Below are 23,476 nucleotides of genomic sequence, written 5' to 3' on the forward strand. Positions count from 1 at the left end.
GGTGGATTTGCATTTTCCGGGTCTTAGTCTTGGACCCCTCGCCCCCTCCCGGTCTTAGTCTTGGACCCCTCGCCCCCCTCCCGGTCTTGGTCTTGAATCGGTCTCGCTTTAGGTGGTCTTAGTCTTGAACCCCTCGCCCCCCTCCCGGTCTTGGTCTTGAATCGGTCTCGCTTTAGGTGGTCTTGGAAACAACACTGTAGGTCTTGTTAATTAAGTTGAGTTGAGTCTGTTGAGTCTAATTTCATTCTAACCAGATCTAACTTCTGTCTAAGTGGCTGTATGTTACAACTGTATGTTACAGCAGAGAACTGAGCTCAAAATGATTGATTGCTCAATTAATCCATCAACCAATCGATTCATCCACCCATCCATCCAACAGAGTTGAAACATGTTTCTTTTTTGGCATTAGAAAAAGAAGTATTGAGCCTTCCAGTGATAATGGAAATGAAACCTGCCATGGAAGGACAGAGAGGGTCTTTTGCTGAGGAAGAGGAGGAGGAAGAGGAGGATGACTTTATGGAGGAGAGTGATGTGATAGTAAGGTCTAAGTTCTATGAGTCATGGCTGTGGAGAGACCTGAGGCTGCCCAGTGTGCCTGAGGACAGCAGAGACGGGTGAGTGAATGTGTGTCTGTCCTCTCACCCCCTTATAGAAAGGGACAGCAGTTTCCCTGCTCATAGGCTAAGACTTGGTTTGAAACTGCTTACTACAGGCTACTACCTATGAGTAGGGCCAGGGGTTTTTCCTAACCACATGACCTGTCCAGGGGACAACTCTTTCTATGAGGGGTTGACCAGTTTTGTGATCCCAGTCGAAAGGGGAATAGGCCAAGCCACACCCCTCTCACCCTTAAAGGGATACTGCAAGGTTCTGGCAATTAAGCTAGTGTACCTGTAGACTTACAGGCATCATTGGCTTGCTAAACTACCTATTTATTTGTATTTTTTTAATTTGACCTTTATTTAACTAGGCAAGTCAGTTAAGAACAAATTCTTATTTTCAATGACGGCCACAGTGGGAACAGTGGGTTAACTGCCTTGTGTCAGCTCGGGGATTTGATCTAGCAGCCTTTCGGTTACTAGTCCAACGCTCTAACCACTAGGCTACCTGCCGCTCTGGTAGCCACCTAGAACTTCCTTCATAATGCACATAGAGACACAGAAATGGTATCCACGAGTTCATTAGACTCTGGAGAAGTAGAAAAGGGCAAATTGACAGAATCTCGCAGTATCCCTTTGAAATGAAACGACCTACTCTGTAAATCCCCAGAGTTGCAGCACAGTGGACTGGAGGTCACATTGAGACTGGCTGGGTTAACAGATCAGAAACAGCCTGGCCTTGTTTCATTCCCCCCCAAAATAAACACTGTTGCACCATCGTGTACTGTCCCAGGGGTATTTATATGTGTGTGTGTGTGTGTCACTGTTAGCATTGCATTAGGCAACGACATCAATCGATCACAATCCACCAGTCTCTCTCTCTATTTATCTTCAAGATAATGTTTTACTGTGCTCATGCCACAAGCTGAGCTTACAAGAGGTCAACTCAATGGGATTCATTAGTTTGGGTCTGTTCCTTACAGGTTGTCAACGCTGCATGTGGAATCCATCTTCCCAGACACTATCACCCAGTGGGGGGTACTAGCCATCAGCTCCTCACCTGTAACAGGTAGACCCTTCCCTTCCCCTGGGGTAGCCATGGTCCCAGTCCCTAAGTGCTACGCCCTATGCACTTGTTGGCAAGGTGAAACACCAAACAGAGGGCAAGGTGGAACTGTTACCATATCACTAACACCTGTCATGTCCAATCAGATCACCACATGTGCATAGGGTTTAGGATTTAAGGGGTCTATTTGGGATTGGGCCTAATTCTCAGTGGTCTACAATGGCTTCCTCTCACTGTACCCATATTCAGTCATTTCCCAGGAGGAGTCCAGGTAGTATGCTAGTGGGGATACTGGTGCCATATGAGGAATACAACATATTTCTGTACAATTCTAGCATTCTAACTAAAGCATGAAGTCCTCAACCACCTGCTGTTGTTTGTTTATTTGAATCATTTTGTTTTTATTCCAGGTTTCTGCGTAGCCGAGCCATGGAACGTGCGTGCGTGGAAGCGTTTCTTCGTGGACCTGAAGCTGCCGTACTCAGTGGCGAGGAACGAACACGTGGAGATCAAAGCTGTGCTCCATAACTATGGCGACAAGGACATGGAGGCAAGCTCACCTCTGGCCTCTCTCTCACCCATGACTTCTATTTAATTCTCAATCCTTACCTTAACCATCAGGCTGATGAATTAATATCTGAGGAAACCTCTATCTGCCTACTCCTCCCTCTACTCCCACCCACTAGCTCCCCTCTGATCCCTTCCTGTCAGCCATTTTGTGTCTTAACCCTCCTAACCCTCCCATTACTGTCAGCCATTTTGTGTCTTAACCCTCCTAACACTCCCATTCCTTGTCAGCCATTTTGTGTCTTAACCCTCCTAACCCTCCCATTACTGTCAGCCATTTTGTGTCTTGACCGTCCCAGTTTCCTCCTCTTTTCAGCTTACCTAGAAGCAATGGTGCTACTGAAGACGGAGGACATGTGCTGTGTGGCGTTCAATGAGAAATCCACCCAGTTCTGCTCACTTCCTCTTAGCCATTTTGTGTCTTGATCATCTCCGTTTCCTCCTCTACTCAACCCAGGTTAAGGTGGTGCTACTGAAGACAGAGGACATGTGCAGTGTGGCGTTCAATGGGAAACACACCCAGGAGGTGAAGTTGAAGGGCAGCTCGTCCCTGGTGGTTCCCTACACCATCATACCGCTCAAGGCCGGAGAGATGCTACTGGAGGTCCTTGCCATGGCCAAAGGGTTTATGGGTAGCGACGGGGTCAAGAAGAAGCTACGCGTGGTGGTGGGTGACTATTTCAGATGTTAGTTAAAAAATATATAAATAAATAATAATAAAATAAATAATATATATATAGCGACTGAATCAGTGTCCTTACCTAAGATACGAGGACCGGTATCTCAAAGCTGTTTTCAAAACCCTGTAACAGGTGGAAGGAGTGCAGAAGACTAAAGTGCAGAGTTTTGTATTGAATCCTTCTGCCAAGGGAGGGAACGGTGAGCAGAACTAACTCATCACCTCTAACCCTAATGCTTACCATTACCATGTCTCCTTTAGAAACAACCGTTACGAAGTCTTCTTACTATGTTTCCCCCCAGATGGGAGGCAGGTAGTGGAGGTGAACAAAGTGGAGCTGGGCTCCCTGGTCCCAAACTCTCAACCAGAGACATTCATCAACATCAGGGGTAGGCCTAACTGAGAAACGAGGTTTACGTTATTAGACAGGAATGGTGGCTGGCGGGTGCCTCTAAACCTTTGGGTTGGTTATGGACATTGTGAAGCCAAAGCAGCTGTGTGGACATATAACCTATTCTATTCCATTCTATTCTCTATTCTGCTCTCTCCACTCTACTCTGCTCTACTCTACTCTCTACTCTACTCTGCTCTCTACTCTACTCTGCTCTACTCTACTCTCTACTCTGCTCTCTCCACTCTCTACTATACTCTGCTCTCTCCACTCTCTACTCTACTCTATTCTCTACTATACTCTGCTCTCTCCACTCTCTACTCTACTCTGCTCTCTGCACTCTCTACTCTACTCTGCTCTACTCTGCTCTGCTCCTCCCATCAGGTAACCTGTTGGCTGATACCATAGACAACAGTATCAGCAGTGACTCTCTGGCCTCTTTGATCCGTATGCCTGGTGGCTGTGTGGAACAGAACCTAGCCAGCATCACCCTGCCTCTTATAGCCACTGTCTACCTGGACCATTCCAACGACTGGGAGGCTGTAGGGGTGCAACGCAGGGTGGAGGCCATGAACTACATACAGAAAGGCTACCAGAAGCAGCTGGTATATAAGAAGACAGACGACTCTTACCCCCCTTACAGGAATGAAGGCACAAGCACATGGTATTGTTCAAATACATAGAAGAAGAAGAAGAAGAAAGAATGTGTCAATCACAGAGTAATCTAAATAATACAATGGATTGTATTTGTAACCCTCACAGCCTCTCTCTCTACCTCTCCCCTTTTCTCTCTCTCTTTCTGTCTCCCCCTCATCTCCCCTCCCCCTCCACCTCTCTCCCTTCCCCTCTACCTTCTCTTTCCGCACCTCGACCTCTCCCCCTTCCTCCACCCTCTCCTACCTCCCCCTCCACCTCTCTCCCTTCTCCTCCTCTCCCTCCACCCCTCTCCCTTCCCCCCACCCTCTCTTTCTCCCCCTCTCCCTCCACCCCTCTCCCTTCCCCACCACCCTCTCTTTCTCCCCCTCTCCCTTCCCACCACCCTCGTTCTCTCCCTCCACCCCTCTCCCTTCCCCACCACCCTCTCTTTCTCCCCCTCTCCCTCCACCCCTCTCCCTTCCCCACCACCCTCGTTCTCTCCCTCTCCCTGCCCACCATCTCTTTCTCCCCCTCTCTCCCCTATCCCTTATAGGATCACAGCGTATGTAGTGAAGGTGTTCTCTATGGCTCGTCAGCTGGTGGGAGTGAGTGAACAGGACGTGTGTGGTCCTCTCCTCTACCTGCTCAACAACAAACAGCAGATCACTGGATCTTTCAGAGAGGACAACCCTGTCTACACTACTACTATGACAGTAAGAAGAGACACACACACACACACACACACGGGTGGATGCAGAAGCACGTGCGCACAAATACACACATGGACTGATGTGCGCACACATTCACACTCTAACAGACAGGGAGAGATCTGGGACTGAAGTCTGATAACAGCTTCTGTCTTCTCCAGGGTGGAGTACAAGGTGCAGAGTCTCAGTCCACTCTGACAGCCTTTGTCCTGATAGCCATGACTGAAGCCACCAAGGGTACAGAACTCAACTGCAATGGAGCTGGCCACACCATCAAGGTAAGCCGGTCACAGAACCGGCAGAAACTGTTATATTGGGACGGGAGATAAGTCAGTTATTATTTTTATTTATTTAACCTTTATTTAACTAGGCAAGTCAATTAAGAACAAATTCTTATTTACAATGTGGGTTGTTCAGGGGCAAAACGACCGATTTGTTTTTGTTTTTTGTTTGAATTTTTACCCCTTTTTCTCCCCAATTTCGTGGTATCCAATTGTTTAGTAGCTACTATCTTGTCTCATCGCTACAACTCCCGTACGGGCTCGGGAGAGACGAAGGTTGAAAGGCATGCGTCCTCCGATACACAACCCAACCAGCCGCACTGCTTCTTAACACAGCGCGCATCCAACCCGGAAGCCAGCCGCACCAATGTGTCGGAGGAAACACCGTGCACCTGGCAACCTTGGTTAGCGTGCACTGCGCCCGGCCCGCCACAGGAGTCGCTGGTGTGCGATGAGACAAGGATATCCCTACCAGCCAAACCCTCCCTAACGAGTCTAGGCCAATTGTGCGCGAACCCAGAGTCTCTGGTGGCACAGCTGGCGCTGCAGTACAGCCCTTAACCACTGCGCCACCCGGGAGGCCATAAGACCAAATTGTTGTTCAGGGGCAAAATGACCTTGTCAGCTGGGGGATTCGATCTAGCAACCTTTGGGTTACTGGCCCAACGCTCTAACCACTAGGCTACCTGATGCCCCAGTTAGAAGTAAGTTAGTCATCTGTGAGTAGGATGCCTTTTTACCTGCCTCCCCTGGTGAATCTTGGATTTCGTTGGCCGACCTGTTATCACGCAACGTTTGCATGCGCCACCATGGCTGACCATTAATCCAACCGCTGTAAATGGCATGTCAGTGTTGGGAAATGGGGATTTCCTGCCGACTCTTTTGTGTTAAAATTCAGGTTTATTCTTTATCCCTCTGCTCATATAAGAATGGAATTAATAAGCCACCAAACTAATGGATAGACAGTGAAGATGTATGCTATTGTATTGTATTAGAATGGGATCCAGAATGCTGCCAACTATCTGAGGAGCACGTATGGTAGTCTGAAGAGGCCCTACTCTCTGGCCATCTCTGCCTACGCTCTGTCTCTGGTTGACGAGACACCTTCACTGTTCTTAAAAACCCTGCTACTCAAAGCTGCCTCTCCAGGTAGGGAAATGTCTGTCTGTCTCTGTTTCTCTCTCTCTCCTCCTCTCTATTCTCTGCTGTGCTTCACTGTTATTTCTCCCCCCCTCCCTCCCTCCCTCCTTCCTCCCTCTCTCCCCTCCTCCAGACGGTACCCATTGGCCAGACAGTGAGAACCGCCTGTTCACTCTGGAAGCGACGGGCTACGCCCTGCTAGCCCTGGTGAAGAGTCGTCACATGACTGAAGCCGCCGCACCTTTCGAGTGGCTCAATGAGCAGCGCCGCAGGGGCGGGGGCTACGGATCCACCCAGGTACTGAGTGACATCATTGGAAACGAGTATTGCATGATGTCAGTGAGCTGAGTTTATGTCAACAGTGTTATTGCAGGTTGTCACTAGCCAGTCCAGTTTGTTGCCCTCCGCCATTTAGATCTCCACACAATCCAGTACATATTTTATAATAATCTCTCTGCTTCCTCTCTCTCCCCCAGCCCACCATGGTTGTTCTGCAGGGTCTGTCTGGGTACCTGATAAAAAACCTCCCAATGACCTGAGTCTCCAGGTGGACCTGAGCATCCAGGGCCGCAGCGACCAGCGCTACCACTTCGACCCCAGGACCTCCTACGTGGCACGCTCCTCCAGGGTAGGAGGGATGCTGTTCTCTCTTCCTCTCTCTCTTTCACCATTTCTTCTCTCCCAACCTACCTGTATCTTATGTCAAATATGTGGCCTAGGTTTAGGAACCATGATGTATCATGTTCCTCTTTCACCATCTCCCCTCTTCTGTGGGGTTTTCACTCAGGCTCCTATAGACCAGGGATTCAGAGTGGAGGCCAAAGGGAAGGGACAAGGTATACTAGAGGTATGACCACAACACATGTCTATGGCCATGAGTCAATACATGATAGTAGAGCTTGTTTATGATCATCTTGTCACATTGATGTATGACATCATATTTGTTTGTGTTGTCACTTCCTGGTCTAATGACCTCTGACCTAGGTGGTGACCTACTACAACGAGCTCCCTGAGGTGCATGAGAAGAGCAGCTGCAAGAACTTTGATTTGGACGTGACCATCGCAGAATCTAGCGGTAGGTTAATCCAGCTCTCAATCTCCATTTTTAGCTTAATCTTAATCTCAATCTTAGTCTCAATCCCAGTCTCAAATCTTAAACTCAAAGTTTTTTTTAAACCCCGTTGACAGAAAAGCCTCCACCAGATGCAGAGAAGTCCTACAGGATCACTATTAATGTCAGGTGAGATTATACAGTACTATGTTGAATGTCTAGACTACCTGGCAGTCTGTCTTTTCATACTCTCCTTTGGTCCCCTCTCTGAAATACACTAGGGGACTTACTGCTATTGGATAACACTCTACTTTTTCATTCCATCTTCCTCTTCATTCTACTATTCTCTCTCTCTTTCCTTCCTCCAGGGCACTGGGACTAAGGGAGGTCAGGATGGTTGTTCTGGACATCAGTCTTCCTACTGGGTTCGTCCCAGAGAATGAAGACCTGGAGATGGTACTGTTACAGTACAACTACTACCGTACTGGAACCCACGTTAAAGGGATAGTTCACCCCAATTACTAAGTTCCACCTTGGTTTCCTTACCCTGTCAGCCATCTATGGACAAGTTATGACAGAAACCATGCTTTGGTTCTATTTCCCTGGTACTGTTTTAGCAGGTGCAGCACAAGTCCAATTCAAGTCATGGGGCCGATATGTCTTATTTGTTTTGCACATCGTATCCAAATCATCTGAAAGTATCTAACACTTATTGTGAAGCTCAACAAAGTCACTTACAGATGATTTGAACATGATGCCCAAAAATGCTAATGTCGGACCCATTACTTTAATGAGATTTGCGCCACAAACGCTAAACGCTAAATGGGATTTGTGCCACATATGCATTTGGAAACAGTATCAGGGAAACTAAATCAAAGCATGGATTTCTGTCATACCTTGTCCATAGACTGCTTACAGGGTAAGGAAACCGATATGTAATAGAGGTGAATTATCCCTTTAATCTACTTGTAATGTCCATCTGTCTCCAGTAGATGGCTGTCTAACTGCATGTCTGGTCTTTGACTCAATGTCCAACTTGATTTCGACTGTGTGTGTTTAAGTGTAGCTTATTGTGACCGTGTGCATATTGAAAATGTTTGTTTGTTTTTGTGTTTGTTTACCTCCAGCTGACCAACTCAGTGGACCGTTACATCAACAACTTCCAGATAGTGGACAACCTGAGTGACAGAGGCTCCCTCATCATCCACCTCTTCAAGGTACCAGAACAGATCTAGGATCAGCTTATCCTCCCAGAAATCCTAACTTTTTAGGTGGGATCTTAGATCAGTGTCAAGGGGTAACTTCCTTTTCATCATTCACCTGTTCAAGATACTGGAACCATAGGAATAGAATCTCATTCTATTTCTATGACCTGAACGTAGAGAGACCAGCGTTACCATGTCAACCCTAGAAGTTGATTGGTCATACTTTTTTTCGCTCTGTCTGGGTTGAGGTTGTCTGTGGCATGTAGGCACAGATCTTGGATCAGCTTTCCCTCCCCAAATCTTAAAGGTAAAAGGCAAACTATTAACTCAAAACTGGCCTTAGATCAGTGTCCGGAAGTAGCTTCATTGTGCTCTTCTGTGGTCTACCTGTGCTACCAGGTGTCCAACAAGGAGACTGAGACCATCATCTTCCGACTGCAGCAGACGTTCAAAGTGGGACTCCTCCAACCTTCATCTGTCACTGTCTATGAGTACTACAACCCAGGTAGATACTGTCTACGAGTACTACAACCCAGGTAGATACTGTCACTGTCTACAAGGACTACAACCCAGGTAGATACTGTCACTGTCAACGAAGTACTACGACCCAGGTAGATACTGCTACTGTCTATGAGTACTACAACCCAGGTAGATATTGTCACTGTCTATATGAGTACTACAACCCAGGTAGATACTGTCACTGTCTACGAGTACTACAACCCAGGTAGATACTGTCACTGTCTACAAATACTACAACCCAGGTAGATACTGTCTATGAGTATTACAACCCAGGTAGATACTGTCACTGTCTGAGTACTACAACCCAGGTAGATACTGTCTACAAGTACTACAGCCCAGGTAGATACTGCTACTGTCTATGAGTACTACAACCCAGGTAGATACTGTCACTGTCTAAGAGTACTACAACCCAGGTAGATACTGTTACTGTCTACGAGTACTACAACCCAGGTAGATACTGTCACTGTCTACGAGTACTACAACCCAGGTAGATACTGTCACTGTCTACGAGTACTACAACCCAGGTAGATACTGTCTACAAGTACTACAGCCCAGGTAGATACTGCTACTGTCTATGAGTACTACAACCCAGGTAGATACTGTCACTGTCTAAGAGTACTACAACCCAGGTAGATACTGTTACTGTCTACGAGTACTACAACCCAGGTAGATACTGTTACTGTCTATGAGTACTACCCAGGTAGATACTGTCTGTACTACAACTGTCTACTGAGTACTACAACCCAGGTAGATGTTACTGTCACTGTACTACAACCCAGGTAGATACTGAGTACTACAACCCAGGTAGACTGTTACTGTCTGAGTACTACAACCTAGGTAGATACTGTCTGAGTACTACAACCCAGGTAGATACTGTTACTGTCTAAGAGTACTACAACCCAGGTAGATACTGTTACTGTCTACGAGTACTACAACCCAGGTAGATACTGTTACTGTCTAAGAGTACTACAACCCAGGTAGATACTGTTACTGTCTACGAGTACTACAACCCAGGTAGATACTGTCACTTTCTGCGAGTACTACAACCCAGGTAGATACTGTTACTGTCTATGAGTACTACAACCTAGGTAGATACTGTCTGAGTACTACAACCCAGGTAGATACTGTTACTGTCTAAGAGTACTACAACCCAGGTAGATACTGTTACTGTCTACGAGTACTACAACCCAGGTAGATACTGTTACTGTCTAAGAGTACTACAACCCAGGTAGATACTGTTACTGTCTATGAGTACTACAACCTAGGTAGATACTGTCTGAGTACTACAACCCAGGTAGATACTGTTACTGTCTAAGAGTACTACAACCCAGGTAGATACTGTCACTGTCTACGAGTACTACAACCCAGGTAGATACTGTCACTGTCTGCGAGTACTACAACCCAGGTAGATACTGTCACTGTCTACGAGTACTACAACCCAGGTAGATACTGCTACTGTCTATGAGTACTACAACCCAGGTAGATACTGCTACTGTCTATGAGTACTACAACCCAGGTAGATACTGTTACTGTCTAAGAGTACTACAACCCAGGTAGATACTGTTACTGTCTATGAGTACTACAACCTAGGTAGATACTGTCTGAGTACTACAACCCAGGTAGATACTGTCACTGTCTATGAGTACTACAACCCAGGTAGATACTGTCACTGTCTATGAGTATTACAACCCAGGTAGATACTGTCACTGTCTATGAGTACTACAACCCAGGTAGATACTGTCACTGTCTACGAATACTACAACCCAGGTAGATACTGTCTATGAGTATTACAACCCAGGTAGATACTGTCACTGTCTATGAGTACTACAACCCAGGTAGATACTGTCACTGTCTAAGAGTACTACAACCCAGGTAGATACTGTTACTGTCTAAGAGTACTACAACCCAGGTAGATACTGTTACTGTCTACGAGTACTACAACCCAGGTAGATACTGTCACTGTCTACGAGTACTACAACCCAGGTAGATACTGTCACTGTCTACGAGTACTACAACCCAGGTAGATACTGTCTACAAGTACTACAGCCCAGGTAGATACTGCTACTGTCTATGAGTACTACAACCCAGGTAGATACTGTCACTGTCTAAGAGTACTACAACCCAGGTAGATACTGTTACTGTCTAAGAGTACTACAACCCAGGTAGATACTGTTACTGTCTATGAGTACTACAACCTAGGTAGATACTGTCTGAGTACTACAACCCAGGTAGATACTGTTACTGTCTAAGAGTACTACAACCCAGGTAGATACTGTTACTGTCTACGAGTACTACAACCCAGGTAGATACTGTCACTGTCTAGAGTACTACAACCCAGGTAGATACTGTCACTGTACTACAACCCAGGTAGATACTGTCACTGTCTACAGTACTACAACCCAGGTAGATACTGCTACTGTCTGAGTACTACAACCCAGGTAGATACTGCTACTGTCTATGAGTACTACAACCCAGGTAGATACTGTTACTGTCTAAGAGTACTACAACCCAGGTAGATACTGTTACTGTCTATGAGTACTACAACCTAGGTAGATACTGTCTGAGTACTACAACCCAGGTAGATACTGTCACTGTCTATGAGTACTACAACCCAGGTAGATACTGTCACTGTCTACAACCCAGGTAGATACTAGTATTACAACCCAGGTAGATACTGTCACTGTCTATGAATACTACAACCCAGGTAGATACTGTACAACCCAGGTAGATACTGTCACTGTCTATGAGTACTACAACCCAGGTAGATACTGTCACTGTCAGGTAGATACTGTTACTGTACTACAACCCAGGTAGATACTGTTACTGTCTAAGAGTACTACAACCCAGGTAGATACTGTTACTGTCTAAGAGTACTACAACCCAGGTAGATACTGTTACTGTCTAAGAGTACTACAACCCAGGTAGATACTGTTACTGTCTATGAGTACTACAACCTAGGTAGATACTGTCTGTACAACCCAGGTAGATACTGTCTGAGTACTACAACCCAGGTAGATACTGTTACTGTCTAAGAGTACTACAACCCAGGTAGATACTGTTACTGTCTAAGAGTACTACAACCCAGGTAGATACTGTTACTGTCTAAGAGTACTACAACCCAGGTAGATACTGTTACTGTCTAAGAGTACTACAACCCAGGTAGATACTGTCACTGTCTATGAGTACTACAACCCAGGTAGATACTGTCACTGTCTACGAATACTACAACCCAGGTAGATACTGTCTATGAGTACTACAACCCAGGTAGATACTGTCACTGTCTATGAGTACTACAACCCAGGTAGATACTGTCACTGTCTAAGAGTACTACAACCCAGGTAGATACTGTCACTGTCTAAGAGTACTACAACCCAGGTAGATACTGTTACTGTCTAAGAGTACTACAACCCAGGTAGATACTGTTACTGTCTAAGAGTACTACAACCCAGGTAGATACTGTTACTGTCTAAGAGTACTACAACCCAGGTAGATACTGTTACTGTCTATGAGTACTACAACCTAGGTAGATACTGTCTGAGTACTACAACCCAGGTAGATACTGTCTGAGTACTACAACCCAGGTAGATACCGTTACTGTCTAAGAGTACTACAACCCAGGTAGATACTGTCACTGTCTACGAATACTACAACCCAGGTAGATACTGTCTATGAGTACTACAACCCAGGTAGATACTGTCTATGAGTACTACAACCCAGGTAGATACTGTCACTGTCAATGAGTACTACAACACAGGTAGATACTGCTACTGTCTATGAGTACTACAACCCAGGTAGATACTGTCTACAAGGACTACAACCCAGGTAGATACTGTCACTGTCAATGAGTACTACAACACAGGTAGATACTGCTACTGTCTATGAGTACTACAACCCAGGTAGATACTGCTACTGTCTATGAGTACTACAACCCAGGTAGATACTGTCACTGTCTATGAGTACTACAACCCAGGTATATACTGTCACTGTCTATGAGTACTACAACCCAGGTAGATACTGTCACTGTCTATGAGTACTACAACCCATGTAGATACTGCTACTGTCTATAAGTACTACAACCCAGGTAGATAGTGTCACTGTCTATGAGTACTACAACCCAGGTAGATACTGTCACTGTCTAAGAGTACTACAACCCATGTAGATACTGTTACTGTCTATAAGTACTACAACCCAGGTAGATACTGTTACTGTCTGAGTACTACAACCCAGGTAGGACTATGGTTTGTTTTGACTATATTTCATATGCCCTCGAACAAGAGAAGCTATTGTAAACATTGGAGTTGATAATTTCTCTCTGTCTGGTGGAGAAATGTTAACATAGTGTGTCTCTCTATCAGACCACCGCTGCAGTCGCTTCTACAGCCCCAAAGAGGACAAGGACGAACTCTCACAGATCTGCAGGAACAATATATGTCGCTGTACACAGGGTGGGTGTGTGTGTGTGCGTGCGTGCGTGCGTGCGTGTGTGTATCTATGTGTGTGTGTGTGTGTGTGTGTGTGTGTGTGTTTATGCGTGTGCCATACATGAGTGTGTGTGATAATGATGTGTGTCTCTCTCCTATTAGGTGATTGCTGTGTGTCTAAGTCCCTAACCGATCCAGTCACCTATGGAGCACGAGAGGACCACGCATGCAAAGGATTATACCACGGTATGCTATATCTGTTTTCACTATAGAATATAACACACATGTTATAGGCATTATATATATGTTGTAGATATTATAGGCATGTTATAGACATGTTATAGACATGTTATAGACATGTTATAGGCATGTTATAGGCATGTTATAGGCATGTTATAGGCATGTTATATAGACATGTTATAGACATGTTATAGGCATGTTATATAGACATGTTATATAGGGATGTTATAGGGATGTTATAGGCATGTTATAGACAGACATATTATAGACATTATAGACAGACATATTATAGACATTATAGACATTTTATAGGCATTATAGGGATGTTATAGGCATTATAAACATATTTTAGACGTGTTATAGACATGTCATAGACATGTTTTAGGCATTATAGACATGTTATAGATATGTTCTGAAGATTAGACGTGTTATAGACGTGTTATAAGCATTATAGACATGTTATAGATATGTTCTGAACATAGACAGGCTATATAAATTATAGACATGTTATAGGCACTATATACATCTTATAGACATAGACATGTTATAATAATTTATAGACATGTTATAAGCATTAGACATATTATAGGCATGTTATAGGCATAGACATGTTATAGGCATTTTATATACATGTAATAGGCATGTTATAGACATGTTATAGGCCTTATAGGCATGTTATAGAGATTATAGACATGTTATAGGCATTATAGACATATAGGCATGTTATAGAGATTATAGACATATAGGCATGTTATAGGCATTATAGACATATAGGCATGTTATAGAGATTATAGACATATAGGCATGTTATAGGCATTATAGACATATAGGCATATTATAGTCATATAGGCATGTTATAGGCATTATAGGCATGTTATAGAGATTATAGACATATAGGCATGTTATAGGCCTTATAGACATGTTATAGGCATTATAGACATATAGGCATGTTATAGAGATTATAGACATGTTATAGGCATTATAGACATATAGGCATGTTATAGAGATTATAGACATGCTATAGAGATTATAGACATGTTATAGGCATTATAGACATATAGACATGTTATAGGCATTATAGACATATAGGCATGTTATAGGCATTATAGACATATAGGCATGTTATAGAGATTATAGACATGCTATAGAGATTATAGACATATAGGCATGTTATAGAGATTATAGACATGTTATAGGCATTATAGACATATAGGCATGTTATAGGCATTATAGACATATAGGCATGTTATAGAGATTATAGACATGTTATAGGCATTATAGACATATAGGCATGTTATAGAGATTATAGACATGTTATAGGCATTATAGACATATAGGCATGTTATAGAGATTATAGACATATAGGCATGTTATAGAGATTATCGACATGTTATAGGCATTATAGACATATAGGCATGTTATAGAGATTATAGACATGTTATAGGCATTATAGACATATAGGCATGTTATAGAGATTATAGACATATAGGCATGTTATAGAGATTATCGACATGTTATAGGCATTATAGACATATAGGCATGTTATAGGCATTATAGACATGTTATAGGCATTATAGACATATAGGCATGTTATAGAGATTATAGACATGTTATAGGCATTATAGACATATAGGCATGTTATAGAGATTATAGACATGCTATAGAGATTATAGACATATAGGCATGTTATAGGCATTATAGACATGTTATAGGCATTATAGACATATAGGCATGTTATAGAGATTATAGGCATGTTATAGAGATTATAGACATATAGGCATGTTATAGAGATTATAGACATGTTATAGAGATTATAGACATATAGGCATGTTATAGAGATTATAGACATGTTATAGGCATTATAGACATATAGGCATGTTATAGAGATTATAGACATGCTATAGAGATTATAGACATATAGGCATGTTATAGAGATTATAGACATGTTATAGGCATTATAGACATATAGTCATGTTATAGAGATTATAGACATATAGGCATGTTATAGAGATTATAGACATGCTATAGAGATTATAGACATATAGGCATGTTATAGAGATTATTGACATGCTATAGAGATTATAGACATATAGTCATGTTATAGAGATTATAGACATATAGGCATGTTATAGAGATTATAGACATGCTATAGAGATTATAGACATATAGGCATGTTATAGAGATTATTGACATGCTATAGAGATTATAGACATATAGGCATGTTATAGAGATTATAGACATGCTATAGAGATTATAGACATATAGTCATGTTATAGAGATTATAGACATATAGGCATGTTATAGAGATTATAGACATATAGGCATGTTATAGAGATTATAGACATATAGGCATGTTATAGAGATTATTGACATGTTATAGGCATTATAGATCTGTAAATCTGTCACACTGAGACAATACTATACCATGTACAGTTTATGGTACAGCTATAAATGAATGTTGTCCGTCAGAGGTAAAACTATCATCTAACGCTTCATTCTTTAATTGTCTTAGTCAAATTGTTCCTTGGACAGTCAAGTGTATCATATCATTGATTGAGGAGAGTGTATTTTGCTGTTCTGACGCTTCTCACGCGTCTGTCCTCCAGTGTACAAGGCCAAGGTCCTGAGTGTCAGCCAGAGTCAGTACGACAGATATGAGATGAAGGTCACACGGGTTATAAAAATAGGTAAGCATCTTATGTCATCTAGTCCTTCTCTGTCCTCTACCCATCTCTCCTTACCCTCTTTGTTTCAGAATGTGATGCTGAGTTAGTTCAAACATGGTTAACTCTGTTTCTCCCTCCCTCCCTCCCTAGGAGTGGAGGAGGGGGTCAGTGTGGGTGACACTAAGGTCTTCCTGTCCCATGCTGGCTGTAGAGGAGGTCTGGACCTGAAGGAGGGTACAGACTACCTCATCATGGGGCCAAAAACTGACCTCTGGTACAAGTACAGCTCCACCAACAGGTGGGGAGAGGCAGTGACATGTTATAATAGACTTAATAGTACTGGCAAGACAAAGCAAGTCGGAGCAATAAAGTTATGTTAATATCTGCCTAAAGGGGTTATTTTCTCTCTTCTTTCCCTCTTCTTTCTCTCTCAGTGCCACATACATGCTGGGCAAGGATGCCTGGGTAGAGCGTTGGCCCACCTCAACAGAGTGTGCTAGTGATGCCAAACTCAAGGCCAGGTGCACAGAGCTGGACAACTTCAGCAAGGACCTCTCAGAGAAGGGATGTCGGTTTAAATAGACTCACTCACACACACACACACTCACTCACTCACTCACTCACTCACTCACTTTGCCTCACACTTTGCCATGTAGCTTTACGTCTCTGGATGCACTGGTTCAGCAGAAACTGTCACCATTTTAGCCATGCAGTCGACATATACTGCTCTGTTGTATAATCACCATGGGAACCATTAGAGGAAAATGGACATTAGAATTAGAAAGCGTAAAAACAGACTGGTGTTAAGCCTGGGTGGGTCTAGGATTGTGTTACTGGGAGCTCAGCGATTCGTCATAGCCAGGGCTACTTGATATGGCATACAATCACAACACACACACTCACACGATGGGAACTCGCTCAGGTGGCACTCGGTGCAGTGGAATATTGTCTCACTACTGTGTAGAATGCGTTAATGTTCCTGGATGTTCCACATAGAGAGAATAACAGAATACAGAACACCAGGGAGATTCTCAGTACAATAACAGAATACAGAACACCAGGGAGCTTCTCAGTACAATAACAGAATACAGAACACCAGGGAGATTCTCAGTACAATAACAGAATACAGAACACCAGGGAGATTCTCAGTACAATAACAGAATACAGAACACCAGGGAGATTCTCAGTACAATAACAGAATACAGAACACCAGGGAGATTCTCAGTACAATAACAGAATACAGAACACCAGGGAGATTCTCAGTACAAACCCTGTATTGAGTTGTGAATTATTCACAGCCTTTTCTTTCTCATACAGTTTGATTACTTGTCCATGTTGTAGATTGCAGTACTTTATTCCCATCGTTGCCACAGATTTGTAAACATAATGATCAACCCATATTCTGCTCTAAGAAAATAAATGGATGTGTTGTGGTTGGGTTGATTGAAGTATTCTTGGGGTATTATATTGTAAATAATGCTGCTATAGTTCTTGCACTCTCACACACTCACTCTCTCTCACACACAGGAACACACGCAGGTCAAGTACTAATATCAATGACATATAGGTAGGCCAACAGTATGTAAACTAACTTCAAATAACAGAATATCAGTCTACTTTTGAAATGCTATCGCCATAGCAATGACTCATGATTTCCATGGGATTTTCTGCTGCCTCTAAAATGTGTGTGTGCCCTACATAATCTAAATAGGAAGGTCTGGTATTGGGCAGCTGGTCACACAGCTGGTCACGTGTTGGTAGTGTACACACACGCACACACACTGGCATTGCATGCGTAGTGGGTACACACAGAGTGACTTACACACAGTAGCATTTGCTCAGGGGGATATTTCACTGCTTTTGTATCAGGTAATGGGATGTAGTCCTGCATTGAGAAAGGGAGAGAAAAAGGCCTACAATTGGAGAGAAATACAATGAGAGAGATGGAGAGAAATACAATGAGAGAGATGGAGAGAAATACAATGAGAGAGATGGAGAGAAATACAATGAGAGAGATGGAGAGAAATACAATGAGAGAGAAATACAATGAGAGAGATGGAGAGAAATACAATGAGAGAGAAATACAATGAGAGAGATGGAGAGAAATAAAATGAGAGAGATGGAGAGAAATACAATGGAGATAAATACAAAGAGATAAATATAATATGAGATAAATACAATGAGAAATGGAGAGATAAATACAATGAGAGAGATAAATACAATGAGAGATAAATATAAGAGATAAATAAAATGAGATAGATGGAGAGAAATACAATGAGAGAGATGGAGAGAAATACAATGAGAGAGATGGAGAGAAATACAATGAGAGAAATACAAGAGAGAGATGGAGAGAAATACAATGAGAGATGGAGAGAAATACAAAAAGAGAGATGGAGAGAAATACAATGAGAGAGATGGAGAGTGATAAATACAATGAGAGATGGAGAGAAATACAATGAGAGAGAAATACAATGAGAGAGATGGAGAGAAATACAATGAGAGAGAAATACAATGAGAGAGATGGAGAGAAATACAATGAGAGATGGAGAGAAATACAATGAGAGAGATGGAGAGAAATACAAGATAAATACAAAGAGAGATAAATATAATAAGAGATAAATACAATGAGAGATGGAGAGAGAAATACAATGAGAGATGGAGAGATAAATTCAATGAGAGATAAATATAAGAGATAAATACAATGAGAGAGACAAATACAATGAGAGAGATGGAGAGAGAAATACAATGAGAGATAGAGAAATAAAATGAGAGGGAGAGAGATAAATACAATGAGATAAAGATAAACAAATTTGTCTCTTAATCCTCGGGCCAAACAGAGTGTAGTTACTGCTTAGTTACTGTAGGCTACATTAGCACGCTAACTTCCTGCTCTGCACTGATACTGGAGATCACAGAACAGCAGCTACTGTGGGACAGTTTCTTCTCCCCTTCTCCTGAAGTGTGTGTGCTTATACTCCCTGTCATGATTTTAAAAAGAATGGACTGGTGTAAGGGAACTCACACTAGCCATGCTTGCACCTTTCCAATGCTTTTAAATGCATTAGGGGGAGTGATCGAAAGCACAACTCTGGGTGAAGGGTAAAGAATCAGAACTCAGCTTCTGGGTGCAATGGCAGATTCCTCGTGTCCTCTCTTCTCGTCTCCTTCTCAAAACGGCACAGGAAAGCGTGGAGAGTGTTGGAGGACAAGACCCTAGGTTCCTTCTTCTCCAATCCTTGATTGTTCCTACTGAAGTGAGGAGAGAGGAACATGAGGAATTTGAGACTTACTGACACAGCAGTTGTTTCGTATCTCTCTCACACACAAGAGGAGGAATTCACACTCTCTCCTTTGTCTTGAGTTATTACCCTCATCTTAGTATTATACATGTGGTGAAACAGACATATTTGTAAATCAACATGATTTCAGAGTGAAACATTTATGTTCGATAAGAGTTTGAAATGTCAGTGTTTATAACATTTAAAATTCTGTCGGTGAGATCTTCAAGTGTATGATGAAGGAGACGGACAAAACCCTCCAAATGAAAAGCCTTACGAAGCAGAATCCTAAGAGGGATTGTTATGGGAACAAGTTGTTTTGGAGCCAAACTAGTTCACCTGTCTGTCTGTCTGTCTGTCTGTCTGTCTGTCTGTCTCTCTGTCTCTCTGTCTCTGTGTGTGTGCTCCTTTTAGCCCAAAGTAAAAAGCATGGAACACTGCCTGAATTCTGACCATGTAGACCTTAGAACATAAGCCAGCCAATCAGCGCTCCTTTCTCCTTGAGACAACACCCAGGGGAACAGATGTGGCCTAGGAAATGAAGAGGATCGGCATCATGGGTATTCACACACAAACCTCCACTCTCTCTAGTACATCTTGAAGACGCACACACACAACATCCTGACTTAATTTCCTGTGTTGTGACATGAAATACACAAGATGACAATCTTGAGACAGTCTCTCCTTTTTTTCTAATCTCTATACTGTCCGTGCTTCTATATCATCATTTATAGGGGGCGCAGTATGTGTGTTGAAGGCATGACGGAGCCCAGAAACAGGATCTGCTATCTGGATAACACTGTCTGCAGTCTCCAGTGGGAAACTACAGTTGAAGTCAGAAGTTTACATACACCTTAAACTCAGTTTTTCACAATTCCTGACATTTAATCAGAGTAAAAATTCACTATTTTAGGTCAGTTAGGATCACCACTTTATTTTAACACTGTGAAATGTCTGAATAATAGTAGAGAGAATTATTTATTTCAGCTTTTATTTCTTTCATCACATTCCCAGTGGGTCAGAAGTTTACATACACTCAATTAGTATTTGGTAGCGTTGCCTTTAAATTGTTTAACTTGGGTCAAACATTTCGGGTAGCCTTCTGCAAGCTTCCCACAATAAGTTGGGTGAATTTTGGCCCATTCCTCCTGACAGAGCTGGTGTAACTGAATCAGGTTTGTAGGCCTCCTTGCTCACACACGCTTTTTCAGTTCTGCCCTACAACAAGTTGGCTTGGAGTCAATGTCCATTTGGAAGACCCATTTGCGACCAAGCTTTAACTTCCTGACTGATGTCTTGAGATGTTGCTCCAATATATCCACGTAATTTTCCTTTCTCATGAGGCGATCTATTTTGTGAAGTGCACCAGTCCCTCCTGCAGCAAAGCAACCCCACAACATGATGCTGCCACCCCCATGCTTCACGATTGGGATGCTATTCTTTGGCTTGCAAGCCTCTCCCTTTTCCTCCAAACATAACAATGGTCATTATGGCCAAACAGTTCTATTTTTGTTTCATCAGACCAGAGGACATTTCTCCAAAAAGTATGTCCCAATGTGCAGTTGCAAACCACAGCCTGGCTTTTTATGGCGGTTTTGTAGCAGTTGCTTCTTCCTTGCTGAGGGGCCTTTCAGGTTATGTTGATTTTGGACTTGTTTTATTGTGGATATAGATACTTTTCTACCTGTTTCCTCCAGAATCTTCAAGGTCCTTTGCTGTTGTTCTGGGATTGATTTGCACTTTTAACTCCAAAGTACATTAATCTCTTGGAGACAGAATGTGTCTCTTTCCTGAGCGGTATGACGACTGTGTGGTCCCATAGTGTTTATACTTGCGTGTTTGTACAGATGAACGTGGTACCTTCAGGCATTTGGAAATTGCTCCCAAGGATGAACCAGACTTGTGGACGTCTACAATTTTTTTCTGAGATCTTGGCTGATTTCTTTGGATTTTCCCATGATGTCAAGCAAAGAGGCACTGAGTTTGAAGGTAGGCCTTGAAATACATCCAATTGTACACCTCCAATTTACTCAAATGATGTAAATTAGCCTATCAGAAGCTTCTAAAGCCATGACATCATTTTCTGGTATTTTCCAAGCTGCTTAAAGGCAGTCAATGGTCCTCGGATGGAGCCACAGTGTCTCCTGACCCCTCCTGTCTCAGCCTCCAGTATTTATGCTGCAGTAGTTTATGTGTCGGGGGGCTAGGGTCAGTTTGTTATATCTGGAGTACTTATCCTGTCCTATTCGGTGTCCTGTGTGAATTTAAGGATGCTCTCTCTAATTCTCTCTTTCTCTCTCTTGGAGGACCTGAGCCCTAGGACCATGCCTCAGGACTACCTGACATGATGACTCCTTGCCGTCCCCAGTCCACCTGGCCGTGCTGCTGCTCCAGTTTCAACTGTTCTGCCTGTGATTATTATTATTTGACCATGCTGGTCATTTATGAACATTACATTTACATTTAAGTCATTTAGCAGACGCTCTTATCCAGAGCGACTTACAAATTGGTGAATTCACCTTCTGACATCCAACATTTGAACATCTTGGCCATGTTCTGTTACAATCTCCACCCGGCACAGCCAGAAGAGGACTGGCCACCCCTCATAACCTGGTTCCTCTCTAGGTTTCTTCCTAGGTTTTGGCCTTTCTAGGGAGTTTTCCCTAGCCACCGTGCTTCTACACCTGCATTGCTTGCTGTTTGGGGTTTTAGGCTGGGTTTCTGTACAGCACTTTGAGATATCAGCTGATGTATGAAGGGCTATATAAATAAATGTGATTTGATTTGAACTTAGTGTATGTAAACTTCTGACCCTCTGGAATTGTGATACAGTGAATTATATGTGAAATAATCTGTCTGTAAACAATTGTATGAAAAATTACTTGTGTCATGCACAAAGTAGATGTCCTGCCCGAAAACTATAGTTTGTTAACAAGAAATTTGTGGAGTGGTTGAAAAATGAGTTTTAATGACTCCAACCTGAGTGTATGTTATCTTCCGACTTCAAATGTACATTAAGACAAGGGAAGTGCTTCAGTCATAGCTAGGCTGTGTATTGAATGGCATACCTATTTCCTAAATAGTGCACTACTTTTGACCAGAGCCCTGTGGACCCTGGGCAAAAGTAGTTCACTATAGGGAACAGAGTGCCATTTGGGGAGGAACCGTATAGTCCACTTGATCCTCTTGTTTTCATTTCTGACTGTTGATTAATGTGGAAAGAGAAGATGTGAGATGAACGTTGACGCCCATGGCAGGTGCAGAGTGTGTGTGTATGAGAGAGAGGGTTGGTTGCCTTGAACCGACCAGGGCTGACACTGAGGGAGGGGGACTGTGGGAAATTAACCCTGGGACCGCCCGAGGCTGACACTGAGGAAGGGGACTGTGGGAAAAGAACCCTGGAACCGCCCGGGGCTGACACTGAGGGAGGGGGACTGTGGGAAAAGAACCCTGGAACCGACCGGTCTGACACTGAGGGAGGGGGACTGTGGGAAATGAACCCTGGGACCGACCGGGGCTGACACTGAGGGAGGGGGACTGTGGGAAAAGAACCCTGGGACCGACCGGGTCTGACACTGAGGGAGGGGAACTGTGGGAAAAGAACCCTGGAACCGACCGGGGCTGACACTGAGGGAGGGGACTGTGGGAAAAGAACCCTGGAACCGACCGGGGCTGACACTGAGGGAGGGGGACTGTGGGAAAAGAACCCTGGGACCGACCGGGGCTGACACTGAGGGAGGGGGACTGTGGGAAAAGAACCCTGGGACCGACCGGGGCTGACACTGAGGGAGGGGGACTGTGGGAAAAGAACCCTGGGACCGACCGGGGCTGACACTGAGGGAGGGGGACTGTGGGAAAAGAACCCTGGGACCGCCCGGGGCTGACACTGAGGGAGGGGGACTGTGGGAAAAGAACCCTGGGACCGACCGGGGCTGACACTGAGGGAGGGGGACTGTGGGAAAAGAACCCTGGGACCGACCGGGGCTGACACTGAGGGAGGGGAACTGTGGGAAAAGAACCCTGGGACCGA

The 23,476-nt window shown here is 43.6% G+C and overlaps 1 protein-coding gene and 1 long non-coding RNA gene across 2 annotated transcripts in view; both read left to right on the forward strand.

The window, feature by feature from the left end:
- LOC135535002 (complement C3-like) overlaps positions 1 to 17,601 on the forward strand; it is a 33,827-nt gene extending 16,226 nt beyond the window's left edge. The window contains 24 exon segments of the mRNA XM_064961760.1: positions 410 to 614; positions 1,583 to 1,668; positions 2,076 to 2,215; positions 2,690 to 2,899; positions 3,045 to 3,111; positions 3,214 to 3,300; positions 3,687 to 3,966; positions 4,492 to 4,651; positions 4,807 to 4,923; positions 5,922 to 6,075; positions 6,200 to 6,363; positions 6,543 to 6,579; positions 6,582 to 6,694; positions 6,854 to 6,913; positions 7,051 to 7,141; positions 7,255 to 7,306; positions 7,486 to 7,573; positions 8,245 to 8,334; positions 8,722 to 8,827; positions 13,197 to 13,286; positions 13,425 to 13,508; positions 16,109 to 16,189; positions 16,319 to 16,466; positions 16,603 to 17,601. Coding sequence (XP_064817832.1) covers positions 410 to 614; positions 1,583 to 1,668; positions 2,076 to 2,215; positions 2,690 to 2,899; positions 3,045 to 3,111; positions 3,214 to 3,300; positions 3,687 to 3,966; positions 4,492 to 4,651; positions 4,807 to 4,923; positions 5,922 to 6,075; positions 6,200 to 6,363; positions 6,543 to 6,579; positions 6,582 to 6,694; positions 6,854 to 6,913; positions 7,051 to 7,141; positions 7,255 to 7,306; positions 7,486 to 7,573; positions 8,245 to 8,334; positions 8,722 to 8,827; positions 13,197 to 13,286; positions 13,425 to 13,508; positions 16,109 to 16,189; positions 16,319 to 16,466; positions 16,603 to 16,750 — 2,858 coding nt within the window. The 3' untranslated portion in view covers positions 16,751 to 17,601.
- Positions 17,602 to 18,753: 1,152 nt separating this feature from the next.
- LOC135535013 (uncharacterized) lies at positions 18,754 to 22,235 on the forward strand. The gene is made up of 2 exons (XR_010454790.1): positions 18,754 to 20,006; positions 20,181 to 22,235. It is a non-coding gene; the product is annotated as an uncharacterized LOC135535013 (long non-coding RNA).
- Positions 22,236 to 23,476: the final 1,241 nt, after the last annotated feature.

This window comes from Oncorhynchus masou, chromosome 5, assembly GCF_036934945.1.
Source record: "Oncorhynchus masou masou isolate Uvic2021 chromosome 5, UVic_Omas_1.1, whole genome shotgun sequence".
NCBI classification, from domain to species: Eukaryota; Metazoa; Chordata; class Actinopteri; order Salmoniformes; family Salmonidae; genus Oncorhynchus; species Oncorhynchus masou.